The sequence below is a fragment of the Aureococcus anophagefferens genome (assembly GCF_000186865.1).
Source record: "Aureococcus anophagefferens unplaced genomic scaffold AURANscaffold_10, whole genome shotgun sequence".
Classification (NCBI taxonomy): Eukaryota; class Pelagophyceae; order Pelagomonadales; family Pelagomonadaceae; genus Aureococcus; species Aureococcus anophagefferens.
The window spans coordinates 1,403,324-1,417,053 of record NW_008705570.1 but is presented as its reverse complement, the minus strand read 5'-3'; the positions used below and the strand labels follow the sequence as shown (position 1 = coordinate 1,417,053).

General features: G+C 73.1%; 1 protein-coding gene across 1 annotated transcript; it reads right to left on the bottom strand.

Moving 5' to 3' along the window:
- Positions 1 to 3,793: 3,793 nt before the first annotated feature.
- Positions 3,794 to 12,190, bottom strand: AURANDRAFT_71728 (hypothetical protein; the record flags this gene model as incomplete). The annotated part of the gene is made up of 8 exons (XM_009039062.1): positions 3,794 to 5,560; positions 7,608 to 8,645; positions 9,086 to 9,265; positions 9,654 to 9,984; positions 10,040 to 10,566; positions 10,755 to 11,901; positions 12,023 to 12,064; positions 12,123 to 12,190. The coding sequence occupies 8 exons, from the start codon at positions 12,188 to 12,190 to the stop codon at positions 3,794 to 3,796; spliced, it is 5,100 nt and encodes a 1,699-aa protein (XP_009037310.1).
- Between the last annotated feature and the right edge of the window lie 1,540 nt (positions 12,191 to 13,730).

Below are 13,730 nucleotides of genomic sequence, written 5' to 3'. Positions count from 1 at the left end.
CGGGGGCGCCGCGTGTGGATGGGCCCCGGCGCGGAGAAGCGGGCCGCCTACTCGTCGTCGTCGTCGTCGTCGTCGTCGTCGTCGTCGTCGTCGTCGTCGTCGTCGAGCTTGCCCGCCTCGCGGTCGCGGCGCGTGTAGCCGAGGATCGCGGACGCCTCCTCGACGCCCTGGGCCCAGTTCTCCTCGATGTAGGCCTCGACGTCGATGCCCGCGGCGCTCGAGTACTTCTTCTCGTTCCAGCGGCCGCCGAGCCACTCGCGGGCCTTGGCGGTCACCTCGCGCTCGCGTTTTTCGGCCGCCTGCTTCCGCGACTCCTCGAAGAGCGCCGCGTACTCCTTCTGGCGGTCCTCGGCCTCCTGGGCCTTGATCTTCGCGAGCTCCTCGGGGTCGAGGGCCGCCTCCTGCTCCTCCTTGGGCTTCATGTCGAGCTCGAACTGCGCGAGGCCGCCCTCGACGAGCTTCGCGAGCTCCGCGCGCCGGCTGTAGCCGTCCTCGCGCAGGGTCCGCAGGTAGGACGCGGCGACCTCGCCGCCGTTGGACACGGTGAAGCACTTGCCCGCGGCGGGCGCGAGCACGAAGGCCTCCGCGACGACGCGGCACGCGTCGTCGCGCGAGATCGCCGCCGCCAAATCCTCCGAGTCGCGGTCCACGGCCAGGGGCCCGCCCTCGGGCAGGTCGTCGGCCAGCGCCGCGACGTCGAAGGCGACGACGGACCACGTGAGGTCACTGTCCTCGGGCACCGTGAGCTGCGACGGGTCGACGGGGCCCGTCGACGCGACGACGACGCGCTCCACGGTCTTGGCCTTGAGCGCCGCGGACAGCGTCGCGCCGACCTTCTCCGGCGGCACGTCGAAGGCGAGCCAGGCCTGGACCTCGTTGCCCTCGAGCGCCTCGACGACGCCGGACTCGGACCACTCGCCGAATTTCAGGACGCCGAGGAGGCCCGAGTAGCGCGCGGACCGGCTCACGAGGCGCTTCTTCGTCGCGGGCACGTCCTCGCTGAAGGCGACGATGCCGCCCCAGGAGTTCTGGGCGTGGAGCACGTCGAGCACGCGCTGGTCGTTCCGTTTCGTGGGATCGGCGAAGAACCCCGACACGCCGACGATGGGCCGCCCGTCGATGGGCGCGATGAGGCGCGCCTCCTCCTCCTCGGCCGTGGGCTTCGCCTCGACCTCCTCGACCTTGGGCTTGTCGCTCGGGATGTCGATGACCTGGTACGTCGGCGTCGACGGGCCTACGGGGTTTCAAACTGAGCTGGCGGGAAAAAAGAGGTCGTGGGACGCGGGCGGCGCGCGGACGCTGAGGCCGCGGGGCGCCGCGGACCGCGGCGCGACCCAGGCCGAGGCCGTCGCGGCGGCGGATGCGAGGATGGCGGCTGAGATTTTCATTGCGCGCTGCTGGCCACCTGGTGATGTCAAGGTCGAGCTCGAGCTGGCTCGGCTGATCGGCCGGCCGGCGCGCTCTGGATGCCTGCGAATCCCCCCAACGCATGCCAGTCGCACCGAGCCGGCGCCCGGCCGGCGCAGCGCCGAGACGTCACTTGAGACGTATCGAGGCCGACGAATCAATCCAGAGAAGCGAAAACAAAGAACCCGCGCCCCTTACCTCCCCAGCGCCGCGTTGTTCAGCGCGACGATGTCGGCGAGGCTCGGCGTCCGCCGCGACTCGCGGAGCTGCGCGCGGATGTTGTTCGCCTGGCCCCGGATGCGCTCCACGGTGCCTGTGAGCGAGCGGTGCGTCTCGATGTTCGTCCGCCGGAGCGTGTCGAGCTGCGTGAGCGTCTCCGTCATGGAGCCCGGGTCCGAGTGGACGCGCGCGCGCGAGCGCCGCACGCGGCTCGCGGCCGCCGCGGCCCACTCGCTCTTGAGCGCGAGCACCGTGCCCGCGAAGGTCGCGGACGACAGGGGCACGAACTGGGGCGTGCGGTCGACGCCGAGGCCCGGCCGCGGGTGCACCGTCGCCAGCACCTCCGCGGGTGGTGAGCCGGCGGCCGGCGCGGGCAGAGGCAGCTCGAAGGGCGCGGCGTTCAACACGATCTCCTGCTCGTCGCCCGCGGCGTTCTTGAACTGGAACGACACTTTCCGGAACAGCGCGTCGCCGAAGCGGCAGCGGCCGTCAACGCGGACGAAGAAGACGACCATGTTTCCCCGCTCGAAGTGGCCCGCGCGCACGATGACGGGCACGTCCGACGACTCCGGGGGCCGCCGCCGCCGGCCGAAGGCGCGCTGGGGCTCCGCGGCCCGCTCGGCGGCCGCCGTCTCGATGCCCCGCGCGGCGCAGAACGCGGCCATGTCGCGGCGGCAGAGCGGGCACTCGGCCTTCTTCCGGAGCGCGGCCTCGACGCAGGGCCCGCAGTAGGCGTGGCCGCAGGGCAGCGCCAACTCGTCCTCGATGGCCTGCAGGCACACGCTGCACTCGTGGTCCCCCCGGTCGTCGCGCGGCGCGGGCAGCGCGGGCAGCGCCGCGAGGTGCCAGCGGCTCGGGAGCGCGCGCGCGGGCGCCTCGTCGACCTCGACATCGACCTCCTCCTCGCGAGGCCGCGTCGACCGGCGCAGGACCGCGGCGGCGTTGTCCATCATGCGCTGCGTCGACGTCTCCTCCATGTGGCGCCGGTACGCGGCCGCGGCGTCCTCGATGGCGTGGGACGCGCGAGGCATGGTTGGGGCGGCCGAGGGAAGCCGAGGAGTTCTTCTTCTACTGACAAGAGCTTGCCCGGTTCGAGGCTGCCCGGTTCGAGGCTGACGAGAGCTTGCCACCGGCTCTTGCTCTGCCGGGCAGCCGAGGAGCTCTCACGACTCCATATCTCGCCTAGGGTTCAAGAAAGTGTTCAGCATTTGTTCAACAAAATGTAAAGGCTGCCCGACGATGGTAGGACGCCTCCTCGCGCTGGCGTCGCTGGCGCTTGCAGCGCCCGACTACTCGCAGCGCGCGGCGCTGTGCATCTCGGGCCAGCTGCGGACGTTCCTCGAGACCTACGAGTCCATCGGCCCGCTGCGGCGGGCGTTTCCCGGCGGCGGCGACGTCTTCATGTTCATCTCGCTGAACGAGTCCTACCGCAAGAGCTTGAAGCTCGCGAGCTTCCACGGCACGCAGAACGCGACACGCTACGCGGCCGCCATCGCGTCGCTGCGGCCCGTCCGCGTCGAGTACTACGAGAGCAGCCGGAAGGTCCTCGGGCGGCCGGCCGCGGCGGGCCTCGCGGACTACGAGGCCGAGGCGCCGCCGCCGGGCGAGTGCCACCGGAACCCGAGCAAGCCGAGCTGCTGCCACTTCTCGCACCACGGGCCCCAGTTCTGGAGCATCGGCAGGTGCTTCGCGCTCGTCCAGGCGCACGAGCGAGCGACGGGCGTCCGCTACGGCTGGGCGGGCCGGCTCCGGCCCGACGCGCTCTACGGCAAGCGCCAGGTCCGCTACGTGCGGGCCATCGCGTCGGCGCCGGGCGACCCGGAGGCGCCGCGCGCCTGGTACCGCCACAGCGCGCGGAGCGACGCGTTTGCCATCATGACGCGCGGCGCGATGGACTCGTACCAGCGGCTCTGGGCCGACGAGTTCCGCGACGGCCGGTGCGCGGACATCGGCCTCGCCCACAAGCCCGACGACGCGCTCCTCAACGAGGTCTGCGGGCCCTACCGGATCCGCTACAAGTACGGCACGGAGTGCATGGTCACGGCGCACCTCATCCTGCGGGGGAAGGTCAACGTCACGGCCGCCGACCACCTCACGCCCAGGCTCGTCAGACCCGACAGCAGCCTCGGGTAAACTTAGGCTACGCGACCGCCCGTCGGGACACCGTCTAACGGTGCTCTCCCGTGTTCGCGTGGCAGTGGCTCGCGACGCAGCCGGCGACGAGGTCGAACTTGTTCGGGTCCGCGGCGCCCCAGACGGCGAGGAGCGCGACGGCGCGGTCGTGGGGCGTCGGGTAGAGGGCCTTGAGTCTCCCCCGGGCGCCGATGGCGCCGTCGGCGACGGAGAGGAGCGCGTCGACGAACTCGCAGAAGCTCAGGCCCGGGCACGCCTCCGTGGTCAGGTCGATCTCGCGCGCGAGCGTCGACGCGACGCTCCGCGGGCCCCGCGCCTTGGTTTGCTCGAGCGCGAGGCTCACGTTGGCCCGGACGGCCTTGGACCGCGGCGTCGCGCGCGCGTGGCCGTCGCGCGTCGCGTGGAGGCTCGACGTCTGGGACGCCGTCGCGAGCATGCGGCGGCGGTGCGCCGCCGTCGTCCGCAGGATGGGCGACTGGAAGTGGGGGCGGGGCTTCTTCGTCGGGCTCGCGCGCTTCTTCGCCGGCGACGCGGCCTCGCCGAGCTCGCAGCCGAGGCGCGGCTTCCGCGCGTCCTTGTAGCATTTTCGGCCCAACGCGGCCGTCGCCACCGCGGGCACCAAGGCGAGATCCTCGCAGAGGCGCAGGAAGCGGTCCTCGTTGAGGGCCAACGCGACGGACCGGCAGTGCTCGGCCGAGGAGCCGAGCGCCGTCGCCTCGATGTCGCGGGCCCGGGGCCCGAACTCGACGGACGCCGGGTCCCGCAGTTCGACGCCCGCGACGGCGTGCTCCGCGGCCTGCGCGAGGTGCGGGAAGCCCAGCGCCCGCGACCGCGACGCGTTGCCCCGCGGCGCCGTGTGGCCCCGCTCGTCCTGCGCGTACAAGGTGAAGAGCTGCCAGAGGTTCGGCAGGTACGTCGCCAGGAGCAGGAGCGTCTTGCGCTCCGCGAGGAGCGGGTTGCCGTCGACGCGCGTCGCGCCGCGCGCGTCCGGGCCCCGCGCGCCGATCTGCGCGGCCAGGGGCACGACGACGTCGTGGCAGAGCGCCTCGAGCGCGTCGCGGGAGTCGTCGTCCGCGCCGGCCGCCGCGCGCCGCGACGCCGCGAGCTCCTCGAGCAAGCGATAAAAGCCGCCGAACTCGAAGCGGACGTCGTGCACTCCGGCGGCGACGAGCGCCGCGACGCCGTCTCCGTCGCCGTCGTCGTCCGAGGCGTCGGAGTCGTAGGCGTCCGCGGCGTCGTTGGGCCCGCCGACGGCGGCCGCGGCGCGCTGGAGCGCGACGCGCCTGAAGAGCCGCGGCGCGTCCTCCGACGGGAACTTGCAGTCGGCGACGAAGCAGCACCACTCCTCCAAGCCCCAGCGCTTGTCCGGGCCCGCGTGGCACCTGAAGACGCAGAGCAGGAGGCTCCGGGCCCAGTCGCTCGCGATGCCGTCGCCGGCGATGCGGCGGCCCCGCGCGAAGAGCACGCCCCGGAGCACGGTCGACAGCGGGCACTCGCAGTCGTCGAAGGACGCCGCGCGCTCGAGCACGCGCTGGTCGTGCTCCGCGAGGCGCATGCGGCAGAGCTCCGCGGTCTCGAGGAGCCGCGCGCGCTCGTACGCGTCCTCCTCGCTGTCGGCGACGGACGCGTCGCGCGACGGGCCCTCGTCCTCGAGCGCCGCGCCCGCGTCGATCTCGAGCTCGAGGGCCCGCTCCAGCGCGGCCATCTCCTCGAGGGCCTGCGCGCGCGCCTCGTGGTCGAAGACGGCCGCCGAGGGCAGGTCCTCCGCGAAGTCCTCCGTGCTCGGGCTCGCCTTCTTCCTCTGGCCGGGCTTCGGGGTCAGCGACGCCACCGGCGGCGCGGCGCCCAGCGGCGCGGGGCTCGCGGGCGGCGGCGGCCCGGGCGATCCGCGGGGCGGCGGCGGGACCGCCGCGCCGCGCGGCGGCGGCGGCACCGCGCCGCGCGGAGGAGGCGCGACGGCCCGGGGCGGCGCTGCTCGCGGCGGCGGCGCGACGAGCTTCGGGGGCGCGGGGCCCGAAGAAGGTGGAGGTCCTGGCGGTAACGGCGGCGGCGGGGGTGCGCCTACGAAAACGACGGAGTTGGAACCTCACGCGAAAAAGTAGGCTCGTCGTCGGACGCTGGGACAGACCCGGCGGCAAGTGCGGCGGCGCCGAAGGCGGCGGCGGCGGGGCGCCGGGAATTGGCGTCGACGGCGGCGGCGGCGGCGGCGGCGGCGGCGGCGCGCCCGGGCTGCTCGGCTTCGCAGCCATCTTCACTGGCGGGACGCGCGACGCCGGCGGGGGCTTCGACATCGGCGGAGGCGCCACCATGGGCGGCGGCGCGACGACGGGCGGCTTGCCCGAGGGCGGCGGCGTCGGCGGCGGGCCCGGCGGCGGCCCGCCGGGTACAGTCGACGACGTCGGCGGCCGAGGCGGCGTAATTACGGGTGGCCGCGGGACGACCGGCGACGCGCTCATCGCACTCGGCGGCGGTGGGCCCGGCGGTGGTGGGCCCGGCGGGGGTCCGCCGACATTCGTCGCCTTCAGCGTCTTCGTGAGCTGCTTCGCGCCGACCCCAGGCGGCAGCATCGCTACCGCACCTGGAGGCGGTTTCTTCACCACAGACGGCGGCGCGGGGCTTTGCGGCGGCCTCGGAACTGGAGCTGGCGGCGCGCCGGGCGGCGGACCGATGCTCGGCGGCGGCGGCGGCGGCGGCGGTGGTGCCGACATCGCACTGTTGCTGTGGCTGAGTGTGGGTGTGGCTGCGGCGCGTCTTCGTCTCACAGCGCGCCGCTTCCGGCAATTCCGTTACCGATCTTCAACGATGCATCAAAATTGCCGCTCCGGATTGAGGTTGTCGCTGGGCTGCTCGCCGCTGCCTGACAACGTGACGGCCAAGGGCTCGGCTTCTGGGTCTTTGGGAACGCGGCGGCGGCGAACCCGCTGGAGAAATGGTCCGGACCAAGCAGACGGCGCGCAAGTCGACTGGCGGCAAACGCCCCCCGCGGCGCAACACCGTCCGCCCGGGCCCGGCGTTGACGGAGGAGGAGCTCAAGAAGGAGGAGAAGCGCGTCGCGGACGAGCAAGCGCTCGCGTCCCGCAGACTTTTCTACAAGGCCGACGCCGGCGACCACTTCTGGGACGTGAGCGACGCTTCGCTGGACGCGAGCCTCGTCATCCGCGGCGCGACGACCGCGGCGCTCGCGGGGCGGTATGAGATCTTCGGATTCTACCTCAGCATGAACGACTGGGGCGGCGACCACGACGAGCGCGAGGTCGTGCTCCCCTCCGCCGGCCACCTGTCCATCGACGAGAGCGGTGAGGGATGCGTCGACATCCCGCGGAACGACGTTCCTGCGCGTCCGCTCACCGGCGCGTTCTCCACGGAGATCCTCGAGGACGTCGAGCCGAGGCCGTATTCGTCGACGGGCTACTGGCACACGTTCGAGTTCGTCAGCAAAGAGGGCGACCCGATTCGCTGGGACGATCGCGGCATGGCCCGCAACAAGGCGCGGCCGGCGTGGGCGCACGAGGACGAGGACGAGGATCGCGTCGGCGGCGACTTCGACAACGCCGGCAAGCTCTGCTGCGGCGTCGTCCACGGCGACGTCCCCGCGCTGCGCCTCTGCGACGGCGACCTCCTGCTCTCGGAGGCGCTCGAGCTCGGCAGCGGCGTCTTCTTCGCGCGGCGCCGCGACGCGCCGGTGCCGTTCCCGCGCGCGGACTACGTCCGCGTCTCGGAGAAGGACCAGCTCCTCTCCGCGGCGCTCGCGCGCGTGCGCGAGCTCGAGGCCGCGGGGCAGGAGTCGAAGCGCAAGCGCGCGAAGAAGTGACCCGTCGCGTCGCCGCTTAGTAAGCCCCCCGTAGAACGATCTCCAGCGCCGCGGCCTCGTCGACGACCTCCCCGTCGAGCGCCCTCAGCACCGACGCGAACGTGACGCGCGGCCGCCACGCGAGCGCGTCCATCGCGGCGCTCGGGTCGTAGACGCGCGTGATCGCGTCCGCGAGGCGCCAGCCGCGGCGGGCGAAGAGCTCCTCGGCCCGCGGCCACGTGTCGCGGACGCGCGCCGCCGCGGCGCGCGGCGCGAGGCCGCGGGCCAGCGGCGTCGGCGCGCAGAGCGTGAGCACGCGGCCGCGCAGCGCCCGGACGCGCGCGAGCGCCCGCAGGTGGGCGTCGACCAAATCGACGAGCGCCGCGCGCCGCCCGAGGAGCTCGTTCGCCTTGAAATTCGGAAGATCCCCGCCGTCCTCGAAGGGCGCCTCGGGAAAGAACCGCGGCGTCCGCAGCACGACGACGTCCGCCGCCGCGGCGACGCAGAGCCGCTCCGCCGCGAGCTTCGTCCGCCCGTATTTGTTCCGCGGCGCGTCGTCGCCGGCCGCGGCCGCGGTCGGATCCGCGGACGCGTGGTCGAGCCAGACGAGCTCCCCCGCCTGCTCGCGGCGCTTCACGCGCGGCGTTATGGTGAGCGACGTCGTCGACGTGTGGACCGCGGGCAGCCCGAGCGCGAGCACGTTCCGCGTGCCCTCGACGTTCGTTCGGACGAAGTCGTCCGCGTGCCGCGACGACGCGTGCGGCGCGTGCAGTGCCGCCGCGTGGAGCACGGCGGCGCAGCCCGCGGCCGACGCGCGCAGGGCCGCCGCGTCGGCGACGTCGTGGCGCTTGCGCACCGCGGGCCCGGCGACGACGTCGACGCCGACGTGGGCGACGCCGAGGCGGCCGAGCGCGCCGCAGAGCGCCGCGCCGAGGTAGCCCGCGGCGCCCGTGACGAGGACGGCGCCGCCGAGGGCCGCGAGGGCCGCCGCGTCGGCGGGCTCGAGCGCCGCGGCCGCGAGCCGCGCCGCGCGCTCGATTATTTCGCTCGCCAAGGCGTCGAGCGCGGCATCCCTCGCGCGCAGCGAGTGGAGGTCCTGCGGCAGCTTTTCGAGCTCGAGCTCCGGGTCGTCGTCTACGTGGGCCGCCATAGTTCGAGAGCTAGCTCCATCGGGGCAGCTCCATCAGAAACTTGCCGTTGGAAGCACGATGAGGTAAACCTGAATCTTCAATAATTTCAGCAGCGCCGCAGAGCACACTCTCCCGAGAGCATGGGCGCCGCGGCTTCGGCCCACCTCGCGCCCAACACGCAGCGGCGGAACCAGCGCCATGAGGCGCGCAATTCCGGCAACCAGGCCTTCCAGAAGTTCATGACGCAGTTTGATGCCACCAAGACGGGAACGCTCAACCACGACGAGGTGAAGGCCATGGCGACGGAGCTGCTCAACGTCTGGACGCCCGGCGTCGGCGGCGTCACCGACGAGGAGGTGGACCTCATCATGCGCATCGGCGGCACGACGGCGAAGCCCGAGCTCACCGTCGACGAGCTGCCGAAGGCGCTGTCGGCGATGATCGCGATCAAGCACGCGAACAAGGAGCTCACGGAGCTCTTCGAGAAGTACGACAAGGACGCGTCGGGCCACCTGCCCGTGGACCAGCTGTCGGGCCTCCTCACGGAGATCAACGACCACGTGCCCGTCCGCGAGGCCGACGTCGCCTACATCATCGGCCAGGTCACCGTGGACAAGGCCACGGGCATCACGCTCGTCGAGCTCAAGCCCGCCATCGCCTCCTGGTCCGCCCCGGCGTCCGCCGCGCATTCGAACACCCGAAACCATGCCCTCTCGATAGGTACATCCACGCCGAGGCCGCCTACCTCGAGGAGCTCAGCAGCGCGGAGGCGGCCCTCGCGGACCAGGGCGTCACGCCCGCGGAGCCGGCGAACCCCTACGGCCACCTCTAGTCCCGCTTGTCCCTTCGTCGTCGTCTAATTCGCTTGCTCTCCCGGATTCGATGTCTTGGACGCACACCGACACAAACTAGAAGAATACGCCCTCGAACGCACGTGGTATCCACTTCACACCGACACTCCCTTAGAAGAACACGCCCTCGAACTCGCCCGGCGCGGCCAGGCCCGTCGACGGCGGCCGGAGGCCGAGCTCGCGGTGGTCCGCGCGGTTGAGCTCGCGCGCGAAGAAGTAGAGCTCGAGGCTCAGCTGGCTCGCGTCGACGAGGGCGGCGAACGCGGCCCGGTCGAGGCCGTAGTGGCCGAGGGCCGCCTCGGCGCCGTGGTGCGGCGCGGGCGCGGGCCGGAGCCGCCGGCCGACGCGGTCCGCGGCCGCCTTCACCTCGGGCGGCGGGTTCCACCGGTGGCGCGTGCCCGCGCAGCTCGGCCAGCCGAGGCGCCGGCAGAAGCCGCGGAGGCCCTCGGCGTACCTGCGGCGCGCCGTCGACGCGGTCCCCCGCGCGCGCGGACGCCGGCGGGGCGGACTCCTCGGCGACGACGACGACCGCGAAGCGGGCCATCTTCGCGCGCGCCGCGGCGAGGTCCGCGCGCGTCGCGTTCGGCGCCCGCGAGGCCCTGCCCCCCCGCAGGCAGGCGTCGAGGCCCTTGGGCGCCTCGATGGCGCCGGCGTCGACGCGGCGCCGCACCTCGTTGACGTGCGTTTCCGCGAGGACTGTGCAGTACGACGGCGGCGGGCTCTTGCCCTGCCACGCGTGCAGCAGAAAGTCCGGGTGCTTGCCCGCCTGGAGGCCCCTTGTGAGCGCGAAGAACGACGGGTGCCGCGCGACCGTCGAGAAGACGATTTTGGGAGAGTCGAGCCAGCGCAGCGCGACGTGCCGCGGCAGCGACGGCTCGAAGAATACGGCGTCGACGGGCGCCGCCACCGCGCCGTCGTCGTCGGGCGCCGCGAGGCTCGCGAAGTTCTTCCCGCAGCGCTGGTCGTTGCACCGGTTCGCCGCCGCCGTCACCGCCAGGAGGTCGACCGCGCCGCGCTTGTCCGGGCGGACGTTCGCCTGGGCGGGACACGAGTGATTCAACGTCGCTTCAACGTGAGTGTTCCGCGCGCGCGAGTGCCGGAAACAGCATCCACGCGTCGAGACCGTTCCGAGCGATGATCGCTCGTCCAAAAGTCAGCCGAAACGAGTGGAAAACGACCGAGAGAGGAGCCTTTGGGAAGTTCGCGCTCTTTTCCCGCCCCGACGTTCGCCGCGCACGTCTTCGGCAGGAGCATGCACGTCGACGACTTGATGAGGTCGAGGAGGGCCGTGCCCCCGTGGAACGTCAGGTGCAGGTGCGCGAGCAGCGACGCGGTCCCGTTTGGCTCCCGCGCGGCCGCGGCGCCGCAGTCCTCGCGCGGGTCCGCGCCGGCGGCGAGGCGCCGCCCGCTGCGCGCGCACTGGCCGTAGTTCGCGACGCTCGCGTCCATGCGCCGCCGCGCCGCCGCGGGCCGCGCGAGCGCCGGGTCGGCCCGCGCGGCCAGCGCCGCGCGGCGGTCCGCGAGCGCGCGGAACGCGGACGCGTTGCCCGTCCGTCCGTCGGCCCAGCCGTAGACCTGGAGCTGGAAGAGCCGCGCCGACACGAGCGGCAGGAACTCGAAGTAGGCGTCCATGGCGGCGTCGAGGTGGGCGAGGCAGGCGCCGCAGTCGCGCAGCGCCGAGGCGCGGCGGCCCGCGTCGTCGCGCGTCAGCGCCGCCTCGAGGCGCCGGCACGGCGCGGCGTCGGCGTGGGCGCGAACGGACGTTCGCCTGCCCTCGTGGGGCGCGAGCGCCGCGGTCGCCGCCGCGGCCGCGAGCGCCGCGTTCGCCGCCGCGTAGCGCTTCAGGACGGACCGCATGGCTTTGTCGGGAGCGGCGGCGGCTCCGGCGAGGACCTCTTCGCACGCGCCTCCGAAGCTGACCTCCGGCGAGCAGACGGAGCGCATCGTGTCTCGGACCGCCGCGGCGTTGTCGACGTCGCCGAGGATCGCGCGCGTCTGGTGAATGGCGACGAGCGGCCTCTTCGGCGTCTTCATCGTCGCGTTCGCGCTCGCGCGCAGGACCTCGAAGACCGCGGCCCACCGCGCCTCCGCGTCGCTCGAGCCGGGGACGAGGTCCTCGTACGCGAGGAACAGCGACGGGATGCCCGCGTAGTAGCCGACGACTTTCGCGCGCGCCTCGAGCCTCTTGACCATGTCCGAGACGAGCTCCGCGCCCTCGAAGAGCGTCACGTTGCCTCGCGCGGAGGCGAGCTCGGCCGCCGTCTTCGGATGCGCGAGGGCGTCCTTGAGCTGCGTGTTGGCGTTCTTACTGATCTCGTGGCGAAGGAGGTTCCGGCGGAAGAGGTAGAGAATGGTGGTGCCCGTGCGGCGCCTGGACGGCCGGGGAGCTCGCGGAACGGTCGGAGAGCGCGCGGAGGGCCGAGGGAGGCGCGCGGGCGGCCGGGGAGCTCGCGCACGATCGGGAACGCGGACGCCGGGGCGGCGACAGGTACTCGATGATGCGCGCGTGGTGCACGCTGTGGCCCTGGTTCGTCCTACGCAAGGTCGCGTCGGGAGTCGACGAGGCGCGGACGCTGGCCGCCCGACATCCACTTGAAGCCCACGGAGGCCTGCCGCCCGTCGCAGAGGCTGCGGTACGTGGCCTCGATAACCGCCTCCATGCTCTCCCAGCTGACCAGGACGTCGCCGACCTGCGATCGCGCGACGGTCGCGGGTCGGGGCGAGACGAGCGGACGAGCGGACGCCGACGCCGACGTCCAACTTATGCAATGCATGAAAGCCGTCGAAGAGCTCGCTCGCGAAGTTGACCTCGGGGTGCGCGTTGATCTTCTCCAGAAAGAATCCCGTACCGCTCCGCTGCTCCGAGATCAAAACATACCTCGGGCAGGCGGTCTGGGCGAGCGCTTTGGTGATCAGGAGGAGGCGCCACATCACCGAGCTTCAGCGGCGGCGGCACGGCGCGGCGTCGCCGCGCGCCGCGCCGACGAGCGTCAAGATGATCGATGCTGCTACGATGGAGGCATCATCCTCGTGTCATCGGGCTGCTCATCGCATCGCACTTCAAGTTTGCAATGATGAACCGTTGGTTGACGTGTATTCGGAGTAGGGCTGCCCGACCACCCATCGAACATGGCGTCCGTCGAGAACCCCCTGCGCCCGGAGAAGGGCGGCGAGTTTGGCCTGCTCGCGGCGGCGCCGCCGCCGACGACGCGGCGGCGCCGGTTCCTGGCCTGCCTCGCGGCCCTCGCGGCCTTGAGCTTCGCCCTGGGCTTCGCCACCATCCTCACCGTAGCGCCGCTCCTCCGGAGCCCCGACGGCCTGCGGGCGACGGACGCGGCCATCGCCGTGCGCTTCGACGGCCCGGACGTCGTCGTCGACGTCTCCGGCGTCGGCCTCGACGGGCCGCGGTCGCGCTTCCACTCGCTGGAAGTGACGGGCGCTTCCTGCCGCGCGGAGCTGGCCGGCGGTACCGTCGCGCGCGTCTCCGCGGCGCCCGACGGCGGCGCCTGGCCCCTCGTGGGCAAGGCGGCGACCGTGCGCGCGTCCCTGCGCGTGTCGGCCCTCGACTTCGACCTCCTCTTCGAGCGGCTTCGCGCCTACGCGTTGACCGGTTCTGCGTTCGAGTCGACCCTACGCGTCTCCTGCGCCGTCGACGCCGAGGGCACGCTCTGGCGGTCCCTGGGCTTCTCGCGGACCCTGACCTGGGAGCGCGCCGTCGACGTCGCCTACGACGGGAAGAAGCTCTTCGCCGGCGACGCGCGCGGCGGCTTCGTCGAAGCGTCGACGTCGAAGCTCGACGCCGCGCTCGAGCACTTCCGCGCCTTCTCGAGCGACGCCGGGAGCTTCCGGGGCACCTACGCGGCGTCGCCCGTCGCCGTGCCCGCGGACTGGCCCGTGGCCAACGTCACCGTGCGCGCGCCCGAGCTCTCGTTCGTCGTCGCGTCGTCGGACGACCGCGGCGCCTTCGCCGCGGCGCTGCGCGGGGACGGCGCCGCGGCGCCCGTGGGCGCGCACTACGTCGCCGGCGTCGAGGCGGCGACGCTCCGCTTCGCCCGCGGCGAGGCCGCGGCCGTCGACGTGTCCTACTTTGCGAGGTGCGCGACCGGCGAGCCCGCCGGGCCCGCCGGCTGCGCGCTCGCGGGGCCCCTCGCGGCGAACGTGCTTTCCTACAGCAACGAGCGGGCGTCGGGCTGGGACTTC